Below are 13191 nucleotides of genomic sequence, written 5' to 3'. Positions count from 1 at the left end.
GAGTTAGCTTCAGTTTGACAGTACGACCGCAGGAAAATGGCTCGTGTCTGACCCGCACACCGTGCAGGAAGATTAACAGTCGGCGGTCCAAGCCGACGAGCTGAAGACAGGCAGGCATGGAAAAAATGCTTTGAGGTGGCCACACACCCGCAGACTCTATGAGGTGAATAAAGTCGAGCGGGAGAAAACGCTGCAGCAGAGCGAGACGGTGACAGACAGGAACAGGTCAGAATCTGGATTCCTCATCTTCCTCCTTGTCTCACACCGCAGAGGGACGCTCCGTCCACAGACTGTCATCCTCCCTTCTTTGGCAAAAATAAAGAAAAGAAGCTGAACCCATGCAGGGGGAGCGAAAGGGAGAATCTCGGTGGTAAGTTATTTTAAGGGACTGGGCTGGGGCAGCGTTAGGGGTGAAGGAAAGGCAGAATTTGGACAGCTTGAGACTCGAGAAAAAAAAAAAAAAGCAGAAAAAGCAGCCCCTCCCTTGCTGTAAAATGTGCAGACGCAGTGGAAACGGGCGAGCGCTAATTCTAAAGATAAATGTTATCACAGTAGCTGTTCGTACATCGCACATATGGTTCCCTGGATAGATTTACCTCCTAAACCTTGGAGCCAGAAATGAGGGGAAATCTGTCTAAATGTCATACACAAATGACTTAAGTGCATTTCAACCATCCAAAGTCGAACACATGTGTTTCTGACCTGGAGAATATGGATCCATTTACACATTTTACAGTAAATCAAAGAACAGAAGAAATGGCTTTTATTCCGACTTTGATCTCACTGAGGTTTCGTGAAGGAAATCCAATTATGTTTTTAACACACATCATGGGTCTGAAATCTCTGGGACCAACCAGCTGTGACAGCAGGATGAGATAAATCATGATTTTTTTTTAAAGACCTCACCTCATTTTCCACAGTAAACAGATTGTGGCACGCCAGAAAAAACAAACACAGACAGTCAAAGTGATGGTTTTTACCGAGGTAGTCGTCAAAGGAGAACTTGTCGTTGTCCCAGATCTGAATGGTCAGTTTAGGAGCCAGTTTAGTCTCGGCTTTATCCAAACTCCAGAAATGTTCCTGCAGACAATCAGAAGGCAGAAAATGGGAAACAGCTGCAATTTCATAACACCAGGTTCCTCCTTTCAATGATATATCCTCAAAACATGAATTCTGATTCGTTTTGTTTATTCTTGTACAGCTTTGCTCAAAACTGTATAACCAGAGGTGCAGGGTAAACACTCAGGATATAGAAGCCCTGAAAGAAGATCTGCCTTTTCATTTATGCCCATTAAAGACTGAAACAACCGCTTGGTGCTTTGAAAACATGCCTGCTGAGAAGGCTGTTTTCAGAGAAAGAAAGAAGTGTTGAAAGAAAAAAAGGAACTCAAACAATACATGGAAAAAATCCACATGAAAAAATTATAAAAACAAAAAAAAATCAGCTATAAATAGTTTGTATGGAGATATGGAGTAAATATATTGTGTTATGAAATAGAAATGATGAAAAAAGACAGAACCTTTGCCTCTATGAAAAGATTTAAGAATAAATTTGTTTACCTAAATATCTATCATCAACATATTTCTCCTGAGCTGTGTCCATTTCAGGCTGAGAAAAATATACATAATGCTGGAGGTACCAGGAGGTTTATCACATGGAGTTTGGGCGTGTGTCACCACTCATGGCTGCACTGACTACATCACTGGTGGGGATTTCATTAAAGTCAAAGACCCCAACCTCAAGGAACCATTTTTAACGTGAAGTGGCTGTAACTGTAACAGAGCTCCACTTTGTAATTGCTGTGTGAATCCAGTCCACTACAGGTGAAAGGAATCAGTGAGTGTGACTGATTTTTATGTGTGTAGGGAAAATCTAAGCTAAATCTGCCCTATTTTTTTTCACAATAGCTATCAAAAGTTTTTACAGTAGCTATCGGTGCAGCATCCACACATTTCCAGCAAGTTATGTGCAACACTATTGTTTTGTATACCTGACATTTTGTAGCTTACATAATGCAGTTTTAAGATTTAGCATTGAGGGCACAATAAGAAAACCATGCACTTTTAATATAATATTTGTTTTCTAGCACGAGCTAACCGTGCTAACGCGTTGACGCCGTGCAGCCCCACGCACGGGGCGATCCGCGGTAAGCTCGTTAATGGAGATTTGCCGCGTTAGTGCAGTTATGGCGTTAACTTAATTTTAACAAGATTAACGCTGACAGCACTAATACATACATATATATGAACTCTCTTTCAGGTCAGTTCCTGTCGCACTCAACGCTTCTTCTTCCATCGTACTTGGGGCTTGGTAACTAATCTCGGGTGGGGGTGATGATATCTGCCCCCTGACCTGTCATCCTGGCTCCCCTTGCTGTAGAATTTGTGTTTGGTATTGAAGATTTCATAGGTCCTTCATCCTATTCACGTAACCCCTTCCGCTGGGGTTACTCATGTACTAACATTCCCACAGCGACGTGTTCTCATAACTTGCCCACTTGTGCCTTCTTGTTCCAGTAGGCCAACTCTCATCAGTGTGTCCTGGTTCCTCGAACCCCCAACCTGAAGTTCCAAAGCCGTGTAGTCTTACCACTACCACCACTGTCCAGCTACTCAGCAGCTGTATGTCTATTTTAAAGGAGCGATAGAATAAATCTTTTGGTAGTGTTACTGTTTTTAATGTCGCTCTTAATGACCTGCTTTTGCATATGATTCACACATGCTCACTGGTTTGTACTGAATATTTGGGTTTCTACTTGATATATTGTTATGTGTTGATGTGTTGTAACTTTTGCTGCCCTATTGACCAGGTCTGTCTTGGAAATGAGATTTCAAATCCCAATGAGACTTAAATGAAGGACATAAATGAAGGATAATAATAATAGAAGGTGGTTCACCTTTTAAAGTCTGCTCCACTCTTCTCTACATGTTCTCAAATTGTGCTGAATGATGTTGCAGCCACTCCATCAACACAGGTCTCACTGCATCTCCACTTCCATACTGGAAATGTGTGTGTGTGTCTGCATGGTGTGTGTTACAGTATAGCTATAATGGCCTCGGGTAAATTCACGCCACACTGTCAGACAGAATCTGATCCTGTCTCACCTTTGTGCTAATGGGCTTCACTGTGCAGCTGCTGCACATCGAGTTCCTCTCTTTCTCTTTCCATTCGCTCAGTCGTCCTTTTTATCTGCGTGTGAGACTTTGTTATGCTGACATAAAGTACGGCTTCTCACACCTGAATTAAAATTACCCCCCTCTGTGATTTGCACAATACGGCAGCATGTTGCTGTTACTTAATATAGCGAGGAGATTTTCCACAAACAAAAAGTTGCACTTGGCAACCTTTGAATACAAATATTAATTTTCTCGCTCTGACTCTTTCGTTTCTGTTACTGTGGAGCAATGATCCCAGGATCTGTTCATTCCTTTGCAGGCTGGTGTTGCGGTGCCATCATGGTGGTATCATGGAGGCAGGACCCACCCACCCCCACTCAGTACGATCAAGTCGAGGGGCAGCAGGTTTTAGTCTGAGACCCTCGTTCAGGGGGTGAATATTTTTTTAAATGAACTGAACTGAAGTCATGAAATGCTGACCCACTGACTGGATAACAGGATTGATGACATTTGTGGACTGGTAGTTCCTCCCGTGGACACTAGAGGCTGGCTCCCAAAGTGAGTCCATATCCAGAAACTGTCGTTTTAAAATACTGAACTAAAAAGCACTAAAAAAAAAACACATTTGCAGTGCGCTACAGAAAAAACACAAATACATTTGGGGCTCTACGGATAGTTTCCTCCTTCATGTTATGTTAGGCGAACATTTTTATAACTGAGAGCAGACATTTGAATTTAGTTTTTATCACCCGTAGGAAAGAAGAAGAAATTACACAGATGTTTTCTGTGTGCGGCACTGTATACCTCCTCGTCTCTTTTTGGATGTAGCTGTCGCTAGGTGGCAAATTCTCCTAGCGACAGAGAGAAAACCTCCAACAACCACTCACCAACTGGTTGTGTGATACATACTTTTTCTTAGCATCTGGAGGGAGGTTCCAGAGAGGTTGCCGAGCATTCCTTAGGCCTGTTGTAACAGCGGTCTGGCGAGGAAGGAGTGGCTAGCAGGTGTAGCAGGCATGTGGTGTGGAGGTTAGCTGGACAACTCGGAGGCCAGTTAGTTGAATACAACAAGAGACCTTTATTTACTGTTAGCGGAACATGACCATAGAAGCCAGGTCTCCAAAGCTCTACTCTGTCCGTACATACATGTGCCAGGGTTAGGTAGTTGCCAACGCCAGCCTGTTACAATGGTAAGGTCTCTCTAAGCAGATGCTTGGCTATAATGGCTGCCGCTACACTCACACTAGGAGACTCTCCAACTACTACAATAATAGGACAACTCACCCTAGCGGTGCTATATCATAATAAGGGTTGTTACACTGTGTGATATCCGTTTCAGCTCTGCTGCCCCAAGCACACATACATTTACCACATCACACCACAATAACGGCATTCATTTGTTAGTTTTTTTTTAAACGTATTAATATTAACTGTGATATATTTAGTTTTTTACTTGCTGAACTTTCCTTTTTCCTTTTATTTTTTTAATAAATTTGTGTATTTTTTACCTTGTTGAGATACTTTGTTTAGTCAATTTGTATTTCTTTTATTTAGCTTTTGTTTTATTGTTTCTTCTGCTACTAAATGTTGTGCATTTAGAAACACTAAACTCTACATTTATTCTCCCAATTTATTCTCCCCAAAGCTTTCAATTGCACGTCATTCACTTTTCTGGGCTCTGTTTTCTACAACCGTCCTCTGCATGAGAAGGTGAAAATAAAATTGGTGTTTTCTCAAGAGGAGGATGAGACCTGCACCTTTTAAGGTAAACAGAGCGTGGAGTTCTGCAAAATGAGATGTGGTGGTTTTTTTTAAATAAAATAAAAGTGCTTAGTGTCCATCTAAACAGAGTCCTCTCTGCAGCTGCTCTAAAGGCTTCACATCAACGCTCTACATCAGAGCCTAAATCCACAGCATGCTCTCACACTTCATAACAACACAAAAACACTGAGCGTAAACACACTACACCCTCTGTGTGTGTGTGTGTGTGTGTGCGTGTATGTGTGTGTGTGCGTGTATGTGTGTGTATGTGCGTGTGTAGCTCCTAAAGCACGTTACCTTGTTTGTGAGCTCCTTGGCTCACTTTATCCACAAACTCCATCCAAGTTATCACTTCACAGCTGTGACAAGTCAGGGTGGGACGTCTGCATATGTGTGTGTGTGTGTGTGTGTGTGTGGGTGTGTGTGTGTCAAACTGCTGTCTGCAGTATCTAGCAGCAGCAATCAGCTTGTCGTTTTGTTGCCAGAGTGCTAAGTGCAGAAACTCGTTTGGTCTTCTCTCCAGCTTCCTTGACTCATCGTTCTCTGTAGATTCTATTAGAATTCTATTCTATTTGAATTGATGGTGGAGCTGAACTACATACAGCATAAATAAATTCAGCTAGTGTGCCTTTGTTCTTTGGGCGTTCTTTGGTCACGTTTCAATAACAAAACAATTATACTTACAGTGGCAACATTTGACAGGCGTGTAAATGTTTTAAATAGTGTCAAAGAGTTTGATATGGAAAATCTGTGCAAACAAGGCACACACGGGAAATCAATTTTAAAATCATAGTTAATTAAAGCATTTGAAACACTTAAAACAAAAGCACTGGAGCAATGTGACTGGTCTGTCGTGCTTCAAAGGGTGGTAATATTTTCAAACTGCTGGTGTGCCTACAGGGTGTAGCTCAAGAGACTCCAGTGGAGCCAATCAAATAAAGTCAATGTGCTTTCTGTTTCTGGTCCCTGTCAGTACTCTCACTTCAGGATTTTGGATCAGCTGAAGGCTTTTCAGGTTTTTAACCTGAATGAACTAGTTTTTCAACATCACTCTGAGTCAAGGAGTTTCTAATTTTAGAGATGTTGCACAAATGCACATATTTGCTGCACACATTGAAAGACATATTCCTGGTCAACGATGCCAAGATCCCTCACAGCCTTACTGGAGGCCAAGGTAACGCCACTGATTGTGAAGAAAAATGGAGAATATTCCAGTTTGGATAAATTTGTTTGCTTTCACTGGCGAGCAATGCTGTCTTACTAATATACTAGATCTGCTGCTAGGAAAAGATTTTAATGACCTCTGTTAGTGATGTTAATGGGCCTCTGATACTAAATAATGCCTGTGTCTCTAGTTTCTCTAGTTGTTAACAGATATCAACTCAGCAAAATTATTATTATTATTGGAACGTTCTATTTAACAAAGCTTGGAAAGCTGTTTAAGTCCAGCCTGATGTTGCTCCACATGATTCCTTGTCTCTTGTTCGCACCGAGGAATACAAATGATCGATTTAACACTGGTATTGGATCAGTTCTCCATACTGGGAGACACCTGTATCAGGTGTGAGCTGGAAAAACTCAGATCAGTGCATCCTTGCCTGATGTACTCAGGGGAATTCAGCTCCCTTACAAGGTTACCCAGAAATCTCATTCAGTTCACTCATCCAAATGGACGAGTGACAAAATGTTTCTCCCGCTGAAAGTGTGGTGTTCAGACAAACTGAATCAACTCTCTGGGATTTCTTTACCTGCATTATTGAGCATCAGGAGGCTACATTTTGTCCGCTGTCCTCCCATTATGCAAATGAGAGATGAGGCACCCAAAGGTTTGGGCAATCAGCAAAGTGTTAAAATTCAGGGAAATCGCCCCAGAATGACTCATCTGTTTTTGTTTTTTAATTCATTTGCCTAAAAATCACATTCCCAGTTACCACACACAGAATTGTGCATTGACAACTCCATCACTACTTGACTTTTAGTCCTTTGGTTTGTGTGCAAGTCAATCTAAGTGGGTTGGAGTTCTGGTCAGACACAATGAGAACACTTCAGACATCACACTGCGCTGTGAGGGAACGCGAACGGTATATTTAAACATTTTACTCAAACTGAATGATAGATCGACGTTTCAATTGAAAGGCTGAATTTTAAGGCTGAAGTCAGAAAAACAAACGTTATGGTGACTACGTTGGACTAATCAAGCTGGAAAAGACAACAAGTGCGACTTTTCCTTCCACACACCCCGTCCGACCATCACACAGCAAGACTGCAGAGTGTTGATAGCGCCACTGATTTGTCCCTGTGACTCAGTGATTATATCACCAACCGCTGAGGTTTCTGGCTTCATAAACTCCTTTTCTGGCCGCAGCTCTGTTTTCGAGCTGAGGCTCTCTCCGCCTAGCGGAGTTTTTCATTTAAAACTCCCTCTCGTCTGTTCAGCCGCTTGCTGATTGAAGATGCTGCTGCAAGCGAGAGAACGCCGTCGTAAAACATGTCGGCCGCGAGCGGCTAAAGAGCCTCCGGCTCATGCCAAGAAAAGCAAATGACAGCCGGGTTGTTATTCCAGTTTTCGGGAGTGATGTTATTTTAGCTCTTCACTCAGTGTTATTGTTGAGTCTCAGAGATTCAACAACATTTAACTCACAACTCTTTCTTGTTAAATTGTCACATCATTATTTTTGTTAACTGAAGGCCACAGTAGATTCGTTAGCAGACTCTGGAGGGACGACCTCGCCTTGGAAATTCCCCCTGACCGAACTTTGTGCACTGGCTCATGTTTGGGTGTGATGGTTTTGCCACATGTCTCCAGCTCATAGAAACTAACTGGTGATAAGATTAAACTAATTTTGAGGCTGTTTTTTGGACTGGGCAAGGGGCTTGTAGCGAGGTTTTTTAAATTATAACTGAACAAGTTTACAGTCTGCGTCTGTGTGCAGGAACTGAATGTTGTCAATACGTAGGCTGGAGTATGGGGGTAAGGAGGTGGGGGTTTCTTCATCAGGTAATTTTCAGGTCAGACAATAAATTTTCTGCATATTTGCAAACTTTTATGAATCATTTTGTAAATTTTCTGCATCACTTTATGACAAAATAAAGTATATTACAATACATCTCAGGCATCCCTTCCAAGTATGTGTTGTTCTATAGCAGCGGTCCCCAACCTTTTTTGCGCCACGGACCGGTTTAATGTCAGACAATATTTTCACGGACTGGCCTTTAAGGTGTCGCGGATAAATACAACAAAATAAACGTCTTGATGCATTCTCAATCATCCAGGAAAGTAAATCTCCAAAAGTTGAATCTGTTCATCTGGACGTAGCGTTTTGTGGGACAAACGTTTCGTCACTCATCCAAGTGACTTCTTCAGTCTCATGAGACTGAAGAAGTCACTACGTCCAGATGAACAGATTCAACTTTTGGAGACAACAAAATAAAATGATATGACCAACACAAAAAATGCAGCGTCCTCCTGAAATGCGTCAACAACATTGAGAGTAACATCCTCCTCTCTGCCCCTCTCTGGTCGCTATGGTAACGTGTAAATATTTCTTTCAAAATAAGACGCAAAACTACAACACGGGAAAAGACCCAGTGAAACAGAGTTAACAATAAAAACCCTGAAAACCAGCAATTTCACACCCAAGCCTCAAATCTTGCGGCCTGGTACCAAGTGACTCGCGGACTAGTACCGCTCTGTGGCCCAGGGCTTTGGGACCGCTGTTCTACAGAATACACTTTCTGTAATAATTTGCACATTATTTCTGCATTTCTGTATATCCCACCTTAACCCTAACCCTTGATGCCTGTGAATATTTCATTATTGTAACGAACTATAAACACCTTATTATCCCTGTGTTTTGATGTTCAAAACTTCCTGCATGTCAAAAATATCTGTGCTCCAGGATGATTTTCAGGAATAGTATTAATTTCAAATGTTATTGAAGCATAGATTAGTTAGCATAGTAGCAACAACACTACTCTTAAAAATGTCATCAGGTCATCCAGAACTTTCTCGGTTTTAAGTTAAAGTATCCTAATATTCTGATTTCTCTGTGGTTTTTATCTACTTGTGTGGTGCGCTGTGACAGAGGTGATGGAGTACATGTGATTTAACTACTGAGGGGTAGCTCGTCCCTGCATTTCCTCTACTTTGGTGGTATCAGATGCTAAAATCATACCCTGGCGAAGTTACAATGTGCTGGATGGATGGTATTTCCAAATGGGAATCCTCACATTTATTTGAAAGGTTAGTTCACAGAAAGTGCATTAGTTACTCACCACTTCCTGAATGGGAAAATGTAGATCGGTAGCCTAATTGTATCAGTGTCCAAACACAACTTTCAAAGCCCAGTATAAGTATTCCCAGAACACCTTTCTTTCAAACTTTTCAACACTTGTCCCTTCGTTGGTTTCTAAACCGCATACGCAGCATAATAAATTATTGTCAAGTGATTGCTAAATTTAGTCTTAAAGATCATGACGATGACATGAAATCACAGCCTCACCACAGTGGATTTTATGTCCCAGTGGGTCTAATTTATTCAAACCAAACACAGGGTCCTTCACTGTATTTGGGCTCGTTGTTACCTTTTTGTCGATGACGCACAGTTGCTCTGCTGGTAAGTAGTTGAAGGGAAACAGGAATCTGTAGTTGAAGTTCCCCTCTCCTCCCAGAGAGCGGTAGTGGACGTCTGTCTTCTGCTTGTTGTGTTCATGTCCGTCGAGCCAGCTGAAAGACAGAATCAGTTATTGTGACCCGCACCCAGTTTATTTAGCTTTATTTTGAAGTTAAATGATTTGCTCCTCTTACCCTTTGATATAAATGTCGCTCATCTTCTCCCCGCTGATGCTGACATCATCCAGAATGACATCACTGGTGTTCCAGATGATGCAACGCAGGAAGAACCTGAAAAAAAACCCCCCAGATTGGATTACCTCAGATACTGACTGACTTGTTTTGGTTGCCAGAACGGGAAATGGATTTGCCTTTCTTGACATATTTGTGTGTTTGTGTTCCTACTTCTTGGCCTTCCGTGGTGTGATGTTGAACGGCGGTCCGGGTAGTCCCAGAGACTTGGGGAAGAGGTCAACCCACATCATCACACGCCCCTGACAGAGAGCGCCGACAACCAAACAAAAGGTAAGAAAATGCTTTGGAAAAAAAAAGTGGGAAAGGATGGAACTGAGAAGGACTTAAGCACACACAGAAGTGTAGGAGTGTGTGTGTGTGCGCGCTACCTGCTCTATGTCAGGTTGGAGCGGGCTGTAGAGTGGTCTGGTTTCCACATGTTCGGGTACCAATCCCAGTTTCCTCAAGATGTGAAGGGACAGTCGCTCCTTAATTGGGCCAAGATGACGTTTGGACACATTTTTGTCCTCTGAAAACATGACACGCACACACACAGACACACACACACACACACAGAGACACACACACACACAGAGATTAGGGTTTAAGTACAGGGCCGGGCCACTCAAGAGTGGAGAATGGAAATCCAGAATACTGGGCAAACTGGGAAGCAAGCAGGTCACTTAGGAATAATTCATTATTCATACGCACATACACACTTAGTGAGACACTAACACACTCTAAAGCATTGGTTGTTCTCTCTGCATCACAACCAAATGAGGAAAATCTTCACGGCTTCCAAGCAAAATGAAAATATCAAGCTAACGTCAAAAGTTTATGACTGTAAACTCGGAGTCACCTCGGCTATAAGAGGAGAGGAAGGAAAGACTGAGGAGGCAGAGGAGAGGAGGGGAGATGTGAAGATGAATGAAGCAGAGGAAAATGAAAGAGGAGCAAAGCAGAAGGATGAGACTAGGCAAAAGCACAGAGGAGGGGAAAGGACATAAGAAAAGGAAACAAGGTGGGAAGACAAGAAAAAAGATGTCAAGACTGGATGAAGAGAGAGAAAGCTAAATAAAAAAGAAGAGAAAAGACATGAACTTGAGAAGGATGAGAAGAGGTGGATAAGAAAGATAAAGAAGGCAAAAGAGGTAGGATATTTAATTTGACTTCTGAGACAACAAACCCACAGAAAAGAGAACAAGAGAAGGAGAGAAGCAATCCACATTAAAACTAAAAGGAAGAAAAATACAAACTGAAAAAAAGAGGATGGCGAGCAGAAAGTAGAGAGGAACGAAGGATGGAAGAAGAGCAGAAACTCAAGACAGAAGGTGAATAAAAGAAACAAAGAGAAGAAAGAAAAAAACAAACGAATGTGACGAAGAGGTGGAGAGAGCAAAGAAAAGCCAAACTCATGAGGGGAGGATGAGGATCGTGGCCTTTTGGCCAATTAGCAGCCCCGTTTGATGGACAGCAAGCTGACGCACAGTAACCGCGGCAACTGTGGAAAGAGAACGCTGCGGCAGCGCTCCTCACTAACCGAGAGACGACCGTGATGTTGACGTTGGCTCGTCCACACAAGAACGCACACACACACACTTGTACTGTAAATCACCAAAAAAAAAAAACGACAAGCGTGACCCCCGCACCGTAGCAGCCTGCATGGAACATATGTGTGGGTCGGCTTTGTGTGCGCACAGGGATGATAATGAATCTTGAATATTTATCTCATCACTCCACTCTTCAGGTGGTCCTGCGGTTTCACTCCCCCACCTCCTTTTTCTTCTCTACACCTCCATTTTTTTTAGTGGCAGAGGAGGAGGGTAAAACTGAGGGATTGGGCAGGGAAGGAGGGGGTGATGGGGGTGAGAAAGCATCAAAAGAAAGTGAGTAGAAGGAGTGAAATGTTGGAAAAATTGAACGGGGGAAGCAAAGAAGTAGAAGAGCAAGGAGAAAGTATGAAAGGATAGAAGGGAAGGAAATGAAGGGGACGAGGATGAAAGGCAAAGATGATGATATTAAATGTAAGGTGCGATTCATTTGAGAAAATTTTTTTTTCCAAGAAACCAAATGTTGAGATCACATTGACTCACAGTGTTAGTTCAGGTAACTGTTAAGGTAAGTTCTTCTTTAGACGCCTCAGGATGTTACAGAACACTTCACTGTTAACCGTGAGGGGGGACTTAATCACAGTCTGCTGTGATTAACGCTGTGGATGTCTGAGCTTTTGCCACTGTGGCCCCCAGACTGTGGAACTCTCTCCCACTGAGCTTAAGATCTGTGGACTCAGTCGTTCTTTTAAAAAACAACTAAAAACACATCTTTTTTAGAATTACATTTTGTTAACTTTTGTCTGTTTTTGTGTTATACTTTGTCATCTCCGTGTGAAGCACTTTGTGATCTTTTTGCTATATAAATCAAATTTTATTTTACTTACAAACGTGCTCCTGGTTTCACTCCTGACCTGATGGTGCCCGTTGGGGGTGACTGTACCTCAGGTTATCTACTAATCGGAAAGATGGTGGATTGATCCTTGGCTGCTCCAGTTTGCATGCCAAAATATCCTTGGGAAAGATACTGAACCCTGAGTTGTATTCATTGAAGTGTGAATGTTAGATAAAAAGCACTTACGTGTAGAGAAAAAGAGCTTGTATGGGTGAATGAGGCTCAAAGTAGAAAAGCAGAATATAGGATTCAGTCCATTTACCATTTATGATGCCTTCAGGTTTGAACACTCTGAACTTTCCCAATAAAAACATGCAAAAAATTGCCAGTGATCAATTACAACATGGGTCAGTTTGGCACATGGTCAAATTGCATGCCTATGGTTAAATGGTCTGACTTGGATATTGAAGGGACGATGAGAGCCTGAAACAGGCAATGGCTCCAATCAGGTTTCATTTTATTTTTATAAACTGATCTGTACATGACTGTATGTGGAAACGTGTGTGAGTAGAGTAGAGACTGAAATCAAAAGAGAACATTAACAATATCAACCCAAGAATAATGTAAATCCCAACAAATATGGAGAGAAGATGGTGGAAAAGAACACGGAAGAAGGAAAACATCAGAGAAAAGGAAAGAAATTAAGGTGCCAGACAGTTCGAGATAATGGTGAGAGTGAGAGAAGAAAAGAGGAGAGGACGGTGACAAGGAGGTAAAAGGACAGAGGAAAAACAAGAAACAACAAGTCAAAAAATGAGGGTGATGTAGACGGAGTGATGGATGCTGTGAAGAGCAGAGTTATGGGGTCAAACTGAAAGAAGAAAAGAAAAGATGAAGAAAGAAAAGCAGAGAATAGAAGGGAGGAAGAAAAGTGCAAATAAAGGAAGAAAAAGAAGAGAGCGAGGGGGATATGGGTGCCGTGGGAATACAGTGCAGACTGATTTACTTGCTGTGAATTTACTTAAGGGGCACTGAGCACATGTGAATACGTGGACGGTACAAATCTGCGGTTTGTATTTTTG

At 42.1% G+C, this 13191-nt stretch overlaps 1 protein-coding gene across 1 annotated transcript in view; it reads right to left on the bottom strand.

Moving 5' to 3' along the window:
- dysf (dysferlin, limb girdle muscular dystrophy 2B (autosomal recessive)) overlaps positions 1–13191 on the bottom strand; it is a 104263-nt gene that overhangs the window by 7354 nt on the left and 83718 nt on the right. The window contains exons 48-52 of the mRNA XM_039610216.1: positions 10114–10253; positions 9896–9984; positions 9686–9781; positions 9463–9604; positions 981–1080 (exon numbers count right to left, since the gene is read on the bottom strand). Of these exons, the coding sequence (XP_039466150.1) occupies positions 981–1080; positions 9463–9604; positions 9686–9781; positions 9896–9984; positions 10114–10253 (567 nt within the window). The remainder of the gene's footprint in view (positions 1–980; positions 1081–9462; positions 9605–9685; positions 9782–9895; positions 9985–10113; positions 10254–13191) is intronic.

The sequence above is a fragment of the Oreochromis aureus genome, linkage group 3 (assembly GCF_013358895.1).
Source record: "Oreochromis aureus strain Israel breed Guangdong linkage group 3, ZZ_aureus, whole genome shotgun sequence".
Classification (NCBI taxonomy): Eukaryota; Metazoa; Chordata; class Actinopteri; order Cichliformes; family Cichlidae; genus Oreochromis; species Oreochromis aureus.
Note: the sequence above shows the minus strand (reverse complement) of the source record. Positions and strands in the feature narration are given on the sequence as shown.